General features: G+C 66.1%; 2 protein-coding genes across 2 annotated transcripts; both read left to right on the top strand.

The window, feature by feature from the left end:
* The first annotated feature begins 2765 nt into the window (after positions 1-2765).
* On the top strand, positions 2766-6514 carry INCA1 (inhibitor of CDK, cyclin A1 interacting protein 1). The gene is made up of 5 exons (XM_067315028.1): positions 2766-2787; positions 4598-4678; positions 5196-5262; positions 5721-5857; positions 5961-6514. The coding sequence occupies exons 3-5, from the start codon at positions 5206-5208 to the stop codon at positions 6301-6303; spliced, it is 537 nt and encodes a 178-aa protein (XP_067171129.1). The 5' UTR covers positions 2766-2787; positions 4598-4678; positions 5196-5205; the 3' UTR covers positions 6304-6514.
* Positions 6515-7039: 525 nt separating this feature from the next.
* LOC136995204 (calmodulin-binding transcription activator 2-like) lies at positions 7040-13238 on the top strand (the record flags this gene model as incomplete). Its single annotated transcript, XM_067315022.1, is given in 12 exon segments — positions 7040-7130; positions 9015-9126; positions 9226-9326; positions 9861-9928; positions 10039-10174; positions 10267-10317; positions 10319-10339; positions 11014-11167; positions 11264-11404; positions 11503-11798; positions 11996-12523; positions 13080-13238. Coding segments are annotated over 11 exon segments (1686 nt in total), but the record flags the coding sequence as incomplete, so codon positions are not given.
* Between the last annotated feature and the right edge of the window lie 160 nt (positions 13239-13398).

Below are 13398 nucleotides of genomic sequence, written 5' to 3'. Positions count from 1 at the left end.
GCGGGGCCCCGCGCGCGCCAGGGGGCGGGGTCGAGGAGGAGCCACGCCCCCCTCCGGCCGTTAAAAGGGCAACGAGAATTGGGACAGGAGGTGGGGCCGTGTGTGTGTGTGTGTGCGCGTGTGCGTGTGCGTGTGCGTGTGCGTGCGTGCGTGCGTGCGTGCGTGCGTGCGTGCGTGCGTGCGTGTGTGTGTGTGTGTGTGTCCGTCCCCCACACGCATGTGCATCTGTGCGTGTCCACATGTACACCTGTGTGCACACGTGTGCATGCGTGGAGACTCACGCGTGCACCCACAGCAAGCGTCACGCGCTGCGTGCGCATGCACAGCAGCAGTGTCACGCGTGAAGCGTGCATGCATGGGACAGCGTGTGCGTTAGCATGTGCGTGTGGGCGCCCACGGGGTGGGGAGCCGCGCGTGCACACCTTGCGTCATTGCGTGTGCGTGTGTGGCAGCAGCGCTGCCGCACATGCAGCGTGCACATGTGAGCAGTGTCACGTGTGTTATCACACGTGTGTATGCACATACCTGTGCCCTGGCACACCTGGCCGCAGAGGAAAAACAGCACAGGAGGCAGGTGAAGGCACATGCCAATGGCTGGGCTCGTGTCCAGGAGGAGAGGAGAGGCTCCATGGGAAGAGCCGCTTCCCTTAATGTGCTGTTTTGGGATTTTTTCCTTCAGCAGAAAATGCTCCTTTTCTGGTAGCAGGTCGAAAAATGGACTAAAGCTCAGCAAAAGTGTGGCGGAGGCGCCCGGGGCTGCCGGAGAAGGACTGCCATCTAGCGTACGGCACGGCCGCTCCGGCAGTGATGCACGGATCCATCCCAGAGCCGGGCCCCGCTCCTGCTGGACTTCAGGCGGTTTTCGGACAAAAGTCAGAAATCAAACGAGGTTTTCGAGCAGGATACGAGCAGTGACGCCAGCGAGACCACCGGCACATGCCAGGGGGCCGGCTCCGGGTCCCTTCCGACGGGAAGGAGCCCCCGAGCGGAGGGCTCCCCAATGGTGTCCGAGGAAATCCGCCCCGTTTCCTCCGGGCAGCGACGGGGCAGGAAACACACGGCGCGGGGAGAAGTTTGCCTGTAAAGTGCTTAAAAATCACAGCGCGCTTTTGAGCCGGCCCCGGAGGGTCGGTCGCTGTTCCTCGCTGTCTTTCCCCCCGCGTTCCCGACCCTTCTCCCGCCGTCGCACCCGGACGTTTGATGCCACGGATGTTCCGGCTTTCCCACCCTTCACGCAGATGAATCGACCCTGCGGTTCCCCCCGTCGCCCTCCGTCCCCTCCGCCGTCCCCCCCCATTTCCCTGCCACACTTTTCCCTCCATTTCCCCTCTTTTCCCTTACACTTTCCTTTCATTTTCCTGTAACGCTTTTCCCTCCATTTTCTCTCCATTTTCCCACCACACTGGTCCCTTCTTTCCCTCTCTTTTCCTGCCACACGCTTCCCTCCATTTTCCCTCCTTTCCCTCACATCTTCCCTCCTTTTTCCTGTCACACTTTCCACTCCCTTTTCCCTCACACTCTTCCCTCCATTTCCCCTCCATTTTCCCTCATACATTCCCTCTGTTTTCCTGACATGTTTCCCTCACTTTTTCCTCACTTTTCCCTCACACTTTCCCTCCATTTTCCTGACACACTTTTTCCCTCATTCTCCCTCTGTTTCTCTGCAACATTTTCCCTCCTTCCCCTTCATTTTCCCTCCTTTACCTCACACACATTTCCCTCCATTTTCCTGTAACACTTTCCCTCCATCCCCTCCATTTCCCCTCCTTTCCCTCACATTCTTCCCTCTATTTTTCCTCCTTTCCCTCATACCTTCCCTCCATTTTCCTCTCACACTTTTCCCTCCATTTTCCCTCACTTTTCTTCCAATTTCCTGCCACTTTTCCCTTCTTTCCCTGTTTTTCTGTCACACGTTTCCCTCCATTTTCCCTCCTTTCCCTCCCACCTTCCCTCCTTTTTCCCACCACACTTTTCTCTCCTTCCTCTCCATTCCCCTGCCACACGTTTCCCTCCACTGTCCCTACATTTTCTCACCACACTTTTCCTTTCTTTCTCTCCAATTTCCCTTCACACTTTCTTCCATTTCCCCTTCATTTTCCCTCCTTTCCCTCATACCTTCCCTCCATTTTCCTGTCACAGGTTTCCCTCCATTTTCCCGTCACACTTTTCTCTCCATTTCCTGTCACACTTTTCCCTCCATTTTCTTGTCACACTTTTCCCTCCATTTCCTGTCACAAGTTTCCCTCCACTTTTCTGTCACAGGTTTCCCTCCACTTTCCTGTCACAAGTTTCCCTCCACTTTCCTGTCACAGGTTTCCCTCCACTTTCCTGTCACAAGTTTCCCTCCATTTTCCTGTCACAGGTTTCCCTCCACTTTCCTGTCACAAGTTTCCCTCCACTTTCCTGTCACACTTTTCCCTCCATTTCCCTCCATTTCCACCACACATTTCCCTCCATTTTCCCTCCAATTTTCCCTCACACTTTTCTCTCCATTTCCTGTCACAAGTTTCCCTCCATTTTCCTGTCACTTTTCCCTCCATTTTCCCCCCACACATTTCCCTCCAATTCTCCCTCACACTTTCCCCTCACTTTTCCCTCCATTCTCCCTCCGTTTCTCTGCAACTTTTCCCTCCTTCCCCTCTGTTTTCTCTCCCTTTCCCTCCCACACATTCCCTCCGTTTTCCCACCAACCTTTTCCCTCACGTTTCCCTCCCTTTCCCCTCTGTTCCCCCGGCGGCACCGCAACATGGAGCGTCGGCCCCACGCCACCTTTGGCCCCTCCGCGAGGTACGGTGATAAGTCGGGAGATAAACATGGGTTTCGTGGGGGTTATTTTTCCAGGGACAAGCGGGCAGAGGGAGGCGAAGCGGTAAGGAAGGAAATTTTGCGCGTTTGGTCCCTAAAAAGCGTTTCCAGCAGGTGGCACGGATGAGTCGAAGCCGGCCCGGCTGGTGGAAATGGAAATAGTGCTGCGCCGGCGCCAGGCGCCTCTTAATTCCCCTCCGCCCCGGCCAAACCCAGCAATTTCTGCACCACGAGAGAGGGAGATAAATGGGAAAGAAAAAAAAAATCCGGGGGGAAAGGCCAAACTCCACATCGCTGCCGCAAATGAGGGGGGAAGGAGCCTCCTCGTTTAATGATTAAGCGCCATTAAATGTAATGGCTCCGTTAAGCAACACCGGCCCTAAAGGAAACGCAGAAATAGCTTTACAGCCCCGTATCTTGGCGCCGAGGAGCGGCACGACGATTTCCGTATCCTTGAAGTCTCTTTTTCGCATTTCTTCTTCAATTTGGGACAAGCATAACGATTCCCAATCTGTATTAAGAAAACACAGGTTTGAAGGCCCCAAAAGAAAGAAGAAAAACATAATTCCATCTGAGCTCATGCATAACGGCGGCCAGAAAAAATTCACCCGGTTGCTGCTGTTTTTGAGTCCAACAACTTTTGCTGAGTTAAAACATTTTCCGTCACGGCGACGGGGCAGACGGGAAAGGGGCGCGTTCTTGCTTGTTTATTCCATTTTTAATCAACCTGCTTGGTAAAAGTCTGTTTTTAATTTCTCATGTGAATCCGGCTGCTTTGTGACGTCCGGACCATCTCAGCGTTTAGCAATACCAGCCCGGGGCAATATTTTTGTCTCCGTTACCATGTTTTTAAGCCCGTTTTTTCTTTCAGCCCAGTTTGCTGTTGTTGCCAGTTCGCTGGAAACACCAGTGTGAGGAAAACCCTTTTCCCCCCCGTTTTGCACATATGGAAACCGAGGTGCAGAACTCGCCTCTAAATTTTGGTGCTTAAAAGCTGCAGGTTTGCTTTGGCTCGTGCCAGCGCACCGAGCACCAACCGCTGCCTCCGGTGATAACCGAAACCGCCGTGAGTCACGCACACACGCCTGTGTCAACTCACAGATTGCCCTAACCCTACCTTTCCGACACAAAAAACCTGCCCGGAGCCCTGCGGAAGGAATGGAAGGAATCCGGGAAGTTAATCACGATGGTTATCGTCAGCCCAGTTATTCCCCCTTGCTGCGATAACGCCGCCCTGGGTGCTCGGCAAAGAGGGGCCGACGGCGGGGGAACGGCGGCTTCCAAAAGCCCCTTTTCCCAAGGGTTTTCCTTTCTTTTCTGACATGGGTCGGAGTCAGCGCTCCTGCGGAGGCCAGCAGGGACAAACCCTCTGCCGGGAAGGCCGGAGCGGCCCGGAGCGACTTTCCTCCGAGGAAGGGGCTTGCTTTAACCGGAGAGGGCAGCCCGGCACCTGGCGTTCCCGCTCCCTCCCTGCCGGCTCGCGTCCGTCAAAACCATCCCGGCTTTTATGGAAAAGGGGCCGTGGCTGCTGAGGCAGGAACAGGGGCTTGTCCGGGGACGGCCGCGGCGGAGGCGCTTCCAGCCGCCGGCAGCCTCCGTTCCCCTCCCGGCCCCCGCGGGCTCCGATCCGCGGTGGCTCTCGCAGCACGTGCACAACGCGTGGCCCGTCAGTCTGCCCAGACGGGGTCTGAGTTCAGCCCCTGACGCAAATTTGGGGGGTTTTCCGCGAGGTTTGTCGGGAACATCCCCCCCCCTTCCCGGCTTTTGCCACAGGCTCCTCTGCCCCTCGCAGGCAGTCCGAGACGGTGAGCAGACGCGAGGCCGCCGCCGAGCTGCCGAGCGCCACGCGGCCCCGGCGTCCCGCGGGAGCAAGGTAGGCTGCCGTGAGGAGCAAATCCCGCCCGCGAAGCCGCCGATATCGCGCTTTCCGGGGGGGAAAATTAACGATAATAAAAAAATCAATAAAAAAGGCAGGTTAATGCTGGGCCGGGCTGGCCGGGACAGGAGCGCGCGATGCCAGGCGTTCCTCTGCCGGCCTCTGCCCAGCCGTGGCCTCCGTGCTCCCGGAAAGGCATGGAAGCGCTGGAGGGAAGCGGCGGGAGCGCTGGGGCATTGGGGGGGGGGACGCGCTCCCCCGCACGGGTGCCGCTCGTTTGCGGTGCAATTAGCGGGACGGGCCTGCAAGGCGGCAGCTTCTCCGGCCGCGAAGCCGGGACGCTCCCACGGCACCGGAGCAACCACTCCGTGCAGCCGCTCTCCCGGCCCCGGCGTTATTTTTCCCTGTGGCTAATTAACGCATCCCTCCTGGAATCATTAAGGACCCCCATGTTATTAGGGAAGCACGGAGCAACCCCCACCGCAGCGCTAAAAATGTCCGTTTGCCTTTCCAGCCCCTGCCGGATGGACGGATGCCACGAGATTCCCCCATTCCTGCTGCACGCCGATGCGCTCCAGCAGGTTTCCCTCTCGTTTGCGCGGCCGGTATCCAACGGAAAAATGGGAATGGGGATGCAGGCGCGTGGGCGAGGCGGAGGGGGCTGGCGCGGAGCAGGGCTGCGGAAACCGGTCCTGGCCCCGAGCGGAGTGCACCAAGGCGAGCGCTCCAAGCGGGATCGGCATCCAGTCAGCCGGTGGGAACATCCCTTCGCCCGAAAGGGCCTGGTTTTAATTAACCCCCTTCGCTAATTAGCGGCTTTCCTGCCGGGGCCTTGCACAGGTGGGACGTTGTTGCCGCCATCTTTTAGGCCCCGCGAAGAATTCGGAATTCCAGTCAAAGGTGCGGATTTGCCTTTGCGAGGCCAGCCGGGAAAAGCCGGGATGCGTCTCAATCCGAGGTCGTAGGCGCGATGGCAGGGTTGGCCCCGGGGCGCGCTTGGCTCCTGCCCGGAGCCGCTCCGGGCCTCTCTGCTCCGCAGGCGGCTGGCTGGCCGGAGCTGCCCTCGCCACGGGAGCTGTGCGGGCGGAAGCGGCGCCGGCCGCCCAGCGAGCGCCCGGAGACGCCTGTTGGCTCCCACCTGGAGGAGCTGAAGAGGCGGCAGAGCAGCATCGACGAGTAAGACGCCGGGAGAGGGGGCGATTCCCTCTTTTTCCCCATGGGGGGGCCGGATCCGGGCCGGGCGCGCGCGCAATCCCGTGCGGGTTCTTCCCACGGACAGGCTGAAGAGGCAGCTGTGGGGCGGATACGCCGCCGCCGTCCCCGCGGAGGAGACGCCGAGCGCGGAGGCCGCGGCCTGGATCTGGCGCCCGGAGCCCTCCGGAGCGGCGGCTGGCGCGGAGGTGAGCTCTGTCGGGCCGGGAAATGGGGTGAAAGCGGGGGGATTCGGGGTGGCGAAAGCGCCTAACCGCTGCCCCCCCTCCCCCCCCCCGCAGGCCGCCGCGGCGCCGCCGTGGCACTGGGAATTCCCGCTCTCGGCTGCCGCCTCCCGCGCGCCGGCCCGGCTCCCTGGGAGCTGCCGGCCACCGGGGCTGCCCTGGGCCCTGGGGCGACACGAGGAGTGAGCGGCCTCAGCCCCCCCCACCGCCGTGTTTCCCGACGCTCCCGCTGAGGGGGGTTCCCCCTTTTCGGGGGGGGTTTTGGCTCCGTCTGCGCGACGCCGCGCGGCTCCGTGCGACGTCATGGGGCTCCGTGGGGCTCCGTGCCGCACAGTGCCCCCCCCCAGTGATAAATGTTCCTGCTTTTCCTATTATTAAACTCTGGTGACGCCCCCCACCGTGTCTCTGCGGTTTGCTCCGCGCGGAAACCAGCTGCTTGGCCGGCTTGCACAAGGTCCCGGCTCGCACGAGGACCCGGCTCGCACGAGGGCCCGGTTGCACGAGGGGCTGTGGCCACCTCGCACGAGGGCCTGGCTTACACGAGGTCCCGGCTCACACGAGGGGCCGCAGCCACCTCGCCCGGGGCCCCCTGACCACCTCTGCCTGTCCCCCCCCTCCCACGGGCTGGCTCTCCCTGCCCCCCCCCAACAACACCCCAAATCCGCACTTTTCACCTCAAAACAGCCGCTTCGCGCCGAGCACGACAAGGCGCGTGTGTGTGGAAGGTGGGGGGGGAGGAGCCACAGGGCGGGGAGCCCCGCCCACCCCGCCAGTCCCCGCCCACCCCGCCAGTCCCCGCCCTCCCCGCCCGTCCCCGCCCTCCCCCGCGGAGGCCCCGCCCCCGTCTCGCGCGGCCCCGCCCCGCCGTGCGCGCTGAGGTCACGCGCCGGCGGCGCTGTCACCGCGCGGCCCCCGGCGGAGCGGGAACATGGCGGCCGGCGGCGGCGGCGGTGGCGGCGGTGGCGGCGGGGACGGAGGCGGCGGCGGCCCCGGCGGCCCCCCAGTGCCGGCAGGTGGGGCGGGGCCGCGGGGCGGGGACAGGGACGTGGGCCGGGCCCGGGCCTGGGCACGGGGGGGCGGCGCGGCGCGGCCGCGGGGGGAACCGTGGGGCGGGAATGTGGGGAGCCATAGGGCAGGGATGTGGGGATGTGGGGCGGGGATGTGGGGTGCCATAGGTCAGGGATGTGGGGTGCCATGGGGCGGGGATCTGGGGATGTGGGGCAGGGATGTGGGGAGCCATAGGGCAGGGATGTGGGGAGCCATGGGGCGGGGATGTGGGGTGCTATAGGTCAGGGATGTGGGGTGCCATGGGGTGGGGATCTGGGGATGTGGGGCAGGGATGTGGGGTGCTATAGGGTGGGAATGTGGGGAGCCATGGGGTGGGGATGTGGGGTGCCATAGGGCGGGGATGTGGGGTGCTATAGGGTGGGAATGTGGGGAGCCATGGGGCGAGGATGTGGGGAGCCATGGGGCGGGGATGTGGGGTGCTATAGGGTGGGGATGTGGGGAGCCATGGGGTGGGGATGTGGGGAGCCATGGGGCGGGGATGTGGGGATGTGGGGAGCCATAGGGCAGGGATGTGGGGATGTGGGGCGGGGATGTGGGGTGCTATAGGTCAGGGATGTGGGGTGCCATGGGGCGGGGATGTGGGGATGTGGGGCAGGGATGTGGGGTGCTATAGGGTGGGAATGTGGGGAGCCATGGGGTGGGGATGTGGGGAGCCATGGGGCGGGGATGTGGGGTGCCATAGGGCGGGGATGTGGGGTGCTATAGGGTGGGAATGTGGGGAGCCATGGGGCGAGGATGTGGGGAGCCATGGGACGGGGATGTGGGGTGCCATAGGGCGGGGATGTGGGGTGCTATAGGGTGGGAATGTGGGGAGCCATGGGGTGGGGATGTGGGGATGTGGGGCAGGGATGTGGGGTGCCATAGGGCGGGAATGTGGGGTGCCATAGGGCAGGGATGTGGGGTGCTATAGGGTGGGGATGTGGGGAGCCATGGGGCGGGGAGGTGGGGATGTGGGGTGCCATGGGGCAGGGATGTGGGGTGCTATAGGGTGGGAATGTGGGGAGCCATGGGGCGGGGATGTGGGGATGTGGGGTGGGGATGTGGGGAGCCAAGGGGAGGCAGTGGGGGGATCCAAAGGGCAGGGACCGTTGGGACATGGGGCAGGGACATGGGGAGCCACGGGAAGGGGATGTGGGGCGCCGTGGGGCAGGGACCCGGCAGCCCCCCCCCCCATCCTGTCACACCCCTGGCCCCACACGCCGGCCCCACGGCATCCAGCCCATCCGCCCACTGCCCCGAAGGACCTTCTGGCCGCCCCGTCCCCGAGCCGCCCCCCCTGTGTCCCCACGTCCCCCCCCCCCCACATCCCCCCCGGCGTCCCTTTGTCCCCCCACATCCCCCCCAGTGTCCCCATGCCCCCCCCCATCCCCACTGACGCCCCCTGCCCCAATGCCACCCCCCCCGTGTCGGGCCACGTCCCTCCTGTGCCGGGGGGGGGGACGGGACGTGCTGGGGACACGGGAGGTGACACTGTCACCCCACACGCTGCCGTCGGGGGGGGGACAGGGGGGCGACGCTGCCATCGGGGGGGGGACGACACGGGGGCGACGCTGCTGTCGGAGGGGGGCAGGAGGGGTGACACTGCCCTGGGGGGGGAAACATGGGGTGACACTGCTGTTGGGGGGGGTGACGGGGGGGGTGACACTGCCGTCGGGGGGGTGACAGGGGGGTGACGCTGCCCTTGGTGGGGGGTGACGGGGGGGTGATGGGGTGACGCTGCCCTCGGGGGGGTGACAGGAGGGTGACACTGCCCTCGGGGGGTGCCGGGGGGTGACACCGCCGTCGGGGGGGGGTGACGGGGGGGGTGACGCCGCCCCCCCCCCCCCCAGGTGCGAGCCCTTCCCGTGCGCCCCGCGAGCGGAGCCGCCCCGGCCGCGCGCTCTGAGGGCGCCCCGAGGCGGAGCCCCACCATGAGCAGCAAGGACACCGCGGAGCTCTCCGGTAAGCGCCACCGCCGCCACCGCTGCCGTGGGGGGGCGGGGGGGGGGGCCCAGGCGTCCGGGCCCCCCCCCCCAACCTCCCCCCCCTCCCGCCCTGCAGAGAGGAACCACCTGAAGGTTTTCCTGCCCCGGAAGCTGGTGGAGTGTCTGCCCAAATGCCCCGTGCTGCCCAAGGAGCGCCTGCGCTGGAACACCAACGAGGTGGGGACGTGGGGACATCGAGGACAGGGGACAGCGGGGCATCAGGGACGGGGCTTTGGGGGACAGCGGGGCCTCGGGGACACGGTGACGGGGGACAGCAGGGCCTTGGGGACATAGCGATGAGGGACATCAGGGCTTGGGGACATGCTGATGGGGGACATGGGGGTCTTGGGGACAGGGTGATGGGGGACATCAGAGCCTTGGGGGACAGCAGGGCATCAGGGATGGGGCCTTGAGAGACACTGGGACCTTGGGGACATGGTGACAGGGACATCAGGTCATTGGGGATGGGGCCTTGAGGGACATCAGGGCCTTGAGCACAGGGTGATGGGGGACACGGGGGCCTTGGGGACACGGTGACGGGGGACATCAGGACATTGGGGACACGGTGATGGGGGAGATGGGGGCCTCGGGGGACAGGAGGGCATGAGGGACAGGGCGTTGGGGGACATCAGAGTCTTGGGGACATGGGGATGGGGACAGGGGGGCCTTGGGGACACCTCACCGCCCTCACCGCCGGCCGCCCTTCATCAGGAAATCGCCTCCTACCTCATCACCTTCGAGAAGCACGACGAGTGGCTGTCCTGCGCGCCCAAGACCAGGTGGGGGGCCGCGCGCCGGCGGGCAGGGGGGGCCGCGGTGGCCGCAGGGGACGCCGCCCCGCGCTGACGTCCCCCCCGTGTCCCCCCCCGTCCCCCCCTGTCCCCGGCAGGCCCCACAACGGCTCCATCATCCTCTACAACCGCAAGAAGGTGAAGTACCGCAAGGACGGCTACTGCTGGAAGAAGCGCAAGGACGGCAAGACCACGCGTGAGGACCACATGAAGCTCAAGGTGCAGGGCGTGGAGGTAGGCGCCGCCGGCTGGGGGGGGGGGCTTTGGGGGGGGGCCCCCGCGCCCCCCCGCGCCCACCCCCCACCGCCCCGCCGTGCCCCCCGCAGTGCCTCTACGGCTGCTACGTGCACTCCTCCATCGTCCCCACCTTCCACCGCCCGCTGCTACTGGCTGCTCCAGGTACCGACGGCGGGGGGGGGACGGGGGGGGGGGGGCGGGGGGGGCTTCTCGGCACCTGGGGTCTGCGGGTCCTAATCTCCCCCCCCCCCAGCACCCCCGGGGGGGACCCGGGTGTCCTTATACCCCCCCCATGAGGGACCCAGGGGTCCTGATGCCCCCCACGAGGGTCCAGCCGCAGGGGTCCTTATACCCCCCCAGCACCCCCGGGGGGGACCCAGGGGTCCTTATACCCCCCCCCAGCCCCCCCCCAAGAGGGTCACAGGGGTCCTGACACCCCCCCGGGAGGGACCTAGGTGTCCTGCCACCCTTTTGGTGTCCCCAGAATGAACCCAGGGGTCCTTATACCCCCCCAAAGCCCCCCCAGGATGGACCCAGGGGTCCTTATACCCCCCCAAATCCCCCCGGGAGGACCCAGGGGTCCTTATACCCCCCCAAGACCCCCCCAGGAGGGACCCAGGGGTCCTGACACCCCCCCAAAGCCCCCCGGGGAGGGACCCAGGGGTCCTTGTACCCCCCCAAAACCCCCCGGGAGGAGCCCAGGGGTCCTTATACCCCCCCAAAACCCCCCCAGGATGGACCCAGGCGTCCTTGTACCCCCCCAAAGCCCCCCGGGAGGGACCCAGGGGTCCTTATACCCCCCGGGAGGGACCCAGGCCCCCGTGCCCCCCCCGCAGAACCCCGACATCGTGCTGGTGCACTACCTGAACGTGCCGGCCATGGAGGAGTGCGGCAAAGCGTGCGGCCCCGTGCTCTGCTCCGGCGCCGCCGACCGCAAGGAATGGCTCAAGTGGTCCAAGGAGGAGCTGGTGAGCCAGCTCCGGCCCATGTGTAAGAGCCGGGGGGGCGGCCGGGGCGCGGGGGGGGCAGCAGGGGGGCCGCGCTGACCTTCCTCCTCCTCCTCCTCCTCCTCCGCTCCCGCCGCAGTCCACGGCATCAAGTGGAGCTGCGGCAACGGCAGCGGCGCCGGCGGCTTCTCCCTGGAGCAGGTGGTGCAGCACGTGCTGGAGAGCCACCAGGCCCGGCCGGCGCCGCGCACCCACGCCTGCCTCTGCTCCGACGGCCTCGGTGAGCGCCGGCACGGGATGCGCGGGATGCGCGGGACACGCGGGACACGCGGCACGCCGACGCCGCGCTGACCCCCCCCTCCCTCCTCCTCCCCGCAGGCGCCCCCGGGCACAAGTGCAGCAGCACCAAACACCGCATCATCTCGCCCAAAATGGAGCCGGGCGCCCGCGAGGCCGAAGCCCGCCGCCGCCGCCGCCGCCAAACCGGAGCCGCCCAGAGCGCCCTCGTCGCCCGACACCACGCAGCCCTCGCCGGGGCTGGCGCTGCCCACCGACGTCCCCGCCGCCGTCACCTTCGCCTCGGGGCTGCCCGTGCTGGTCATGGCCAGCCTGGGGGGCTCCGGCGCCGCGCCGGCACCGCCGCCGGCACCGGCACCGCCGGAAAAAGCCGCTGGGCTTGACGCCGAGCCAGCACCTGGTGGCGGGGGACGGCGGCGGCGGCGGTGGCGGCGGCGGCGGGGGGGGGACCCGAAATGGCCCCCGCGGCTCCCGGCGCCGTGGGCCTGGCCCTGGTGCTGTCGCCCGGCTTGGAAGCGGGCTTGGAGCCGGGTCCGGCCGCTTCCGCCTTCGATCCCGACTGCTTCCTCAACAGCCCCGAGCAGGGCCAGACCTACGGCTGCGAGGCCGAAGGCTCCGGCGCCGCCTCACCCGCCGCCGCCCGCCGCCGCCGTATCCCCTTTACTCTGCCCCCTCCGGGCCGCTTCCCGCTGCCGGAGGCCGGCGAGCCGGGCCGGGCCAAAGACAAGGAGGAGACGCCCATGGAGACGGCGGCGGCGGGAGCCGGGGGGCGGCGGAGCCGGCGGCGCCCCGGGGGCAGCCCGACCTGCCCGAGGAGCTGTATTCCCTCATCCAGGCGGCCGGCGGCGCCGGAGCCGCCGAGCTGCCCTTCGGCCTCTCCTTCGACAGCCTCATCTCGGAGCTGCTGACGGACGAGGGCGGCTACGAGCGCCCGGGGGCTCCCAGCCCCGCGGCCGGAGCGGCCCCCCGGACCCCCGGCGGCCCTCCGCTGCTGCCGGCGCCGGCGCCGTCCCGGAGCCCTGGCGAGGCCGCCGGAGACGCCGGAGACGCCGACGCTTTGGTCTCCATCACCGACTTCTCCCCGGAGTGGTCCTACCCGGAGGTGAGCGTGGGGCCGGGAGGGGGATTGGGGATGGGATCGGGATGAGGATCAGGGATGGGGATGGGATGCGGATTGGAAATGGGAATTGGGATGGGCTCAGGGATGGGATGGGGATTGGGGATGGGGATCAGGGATGGGATTGGGTTGGAGATTGGGATAGGGTCGGAGATGGGATGGATATTGGGGATGGGGATGGGATTGGGATGAGGATCGGGGAATGGGGATGGGATCGGGGATTGGGGATCAGGATGGGGATTGGGGATCAGGATAGGGATCAGGGATGGAGATTGGGGATGGGATTGGGATGAGGATCAAGAAGAGGATCAGGAATGGGATGAAGATCAGGGATGGGGATTAGGGATGGGATCAGGATGGGGATTGTGGTGGAGGTTGGGGATGGGGATTGAGAATGGGATGGGGATCAGGGATGGGGATCAGGAATGGGAGCGGGATGGGGATGGGGACCGGGGATGGGATCGGGATGGAGTTGGGGATCGGGATTGGGATGGGGACGGGGACCGGGGGCTCTGACTCCCGATCCCGCCCCCCCGCGCAGGGCGGCGTCAAGGTGCTGATCACGGGGCCCTGGAGCGCCGGCGCCGGCGCCTACAGCTGCCTCTTCGACCGCGTCTCCGTGCCGGCCGCCCTCATCCAGCCGGGCGTCCTCCGCTGCTACTGCCCCCGTGAGCTGGGATCGGGGGAGCGCCGGATCGGGGGGGGGGGGAACATGCCGGGATGGGGGGGGAAAACACACCGGGATTGGGGGGAGTGCTGGGATCGGGGGGGGGGGGGAACGCCGGGATCGGGGAGGGGGAAACATGCCGGGATTGGGGGGGGAAACACGCCAGGACGGGGCGGGAAGCATGCCAGGATCA

The sequence above is a fragment of the Apteryx mantelli genome, chromosome 40, assembly GCF_036417845.1.
Source record: "Apteryx mantelli isolate bAptMan1 chromosome 40, bAptMan1.hap1, whole genome shotgun sequence".
NCBI lineage: Eukaryota > Metazoa > Chordata > Aves > Apterygiformes > Apterygidae > Apteryx > Apteryx mantelli.
Note: the sequence above shows the minus strand (reverse complement) of the source record. Positions and strands in the feature narration are given on the sequence as shown.

Excerpts from the sequence above, each read along its gene's own strand:
- INCA1 (XM_067315028.1), top strand. The coding sequence starts at position 5,206 with ATGGACGGATGCCACGAGATTCCCCCATTCCTGCTGCACGCCGATGCG. Across the intron at positions 5,263-5,720 it reads ACGCCGATGCGCTCCAGCAG|GCGGCTGGCTGGCCGGAGCT; the intron begins GTTTCCCTCTCG and ends TCTGCTCCGCAG. Across the intron at positions 5,858-5,960 it reads CGGCAGAGCAGCATCGACGA|GCTGAAGAGGCAGCTGTGGG; the intron begins GTAAGACGCCGG and ends TCCCACGGACAG.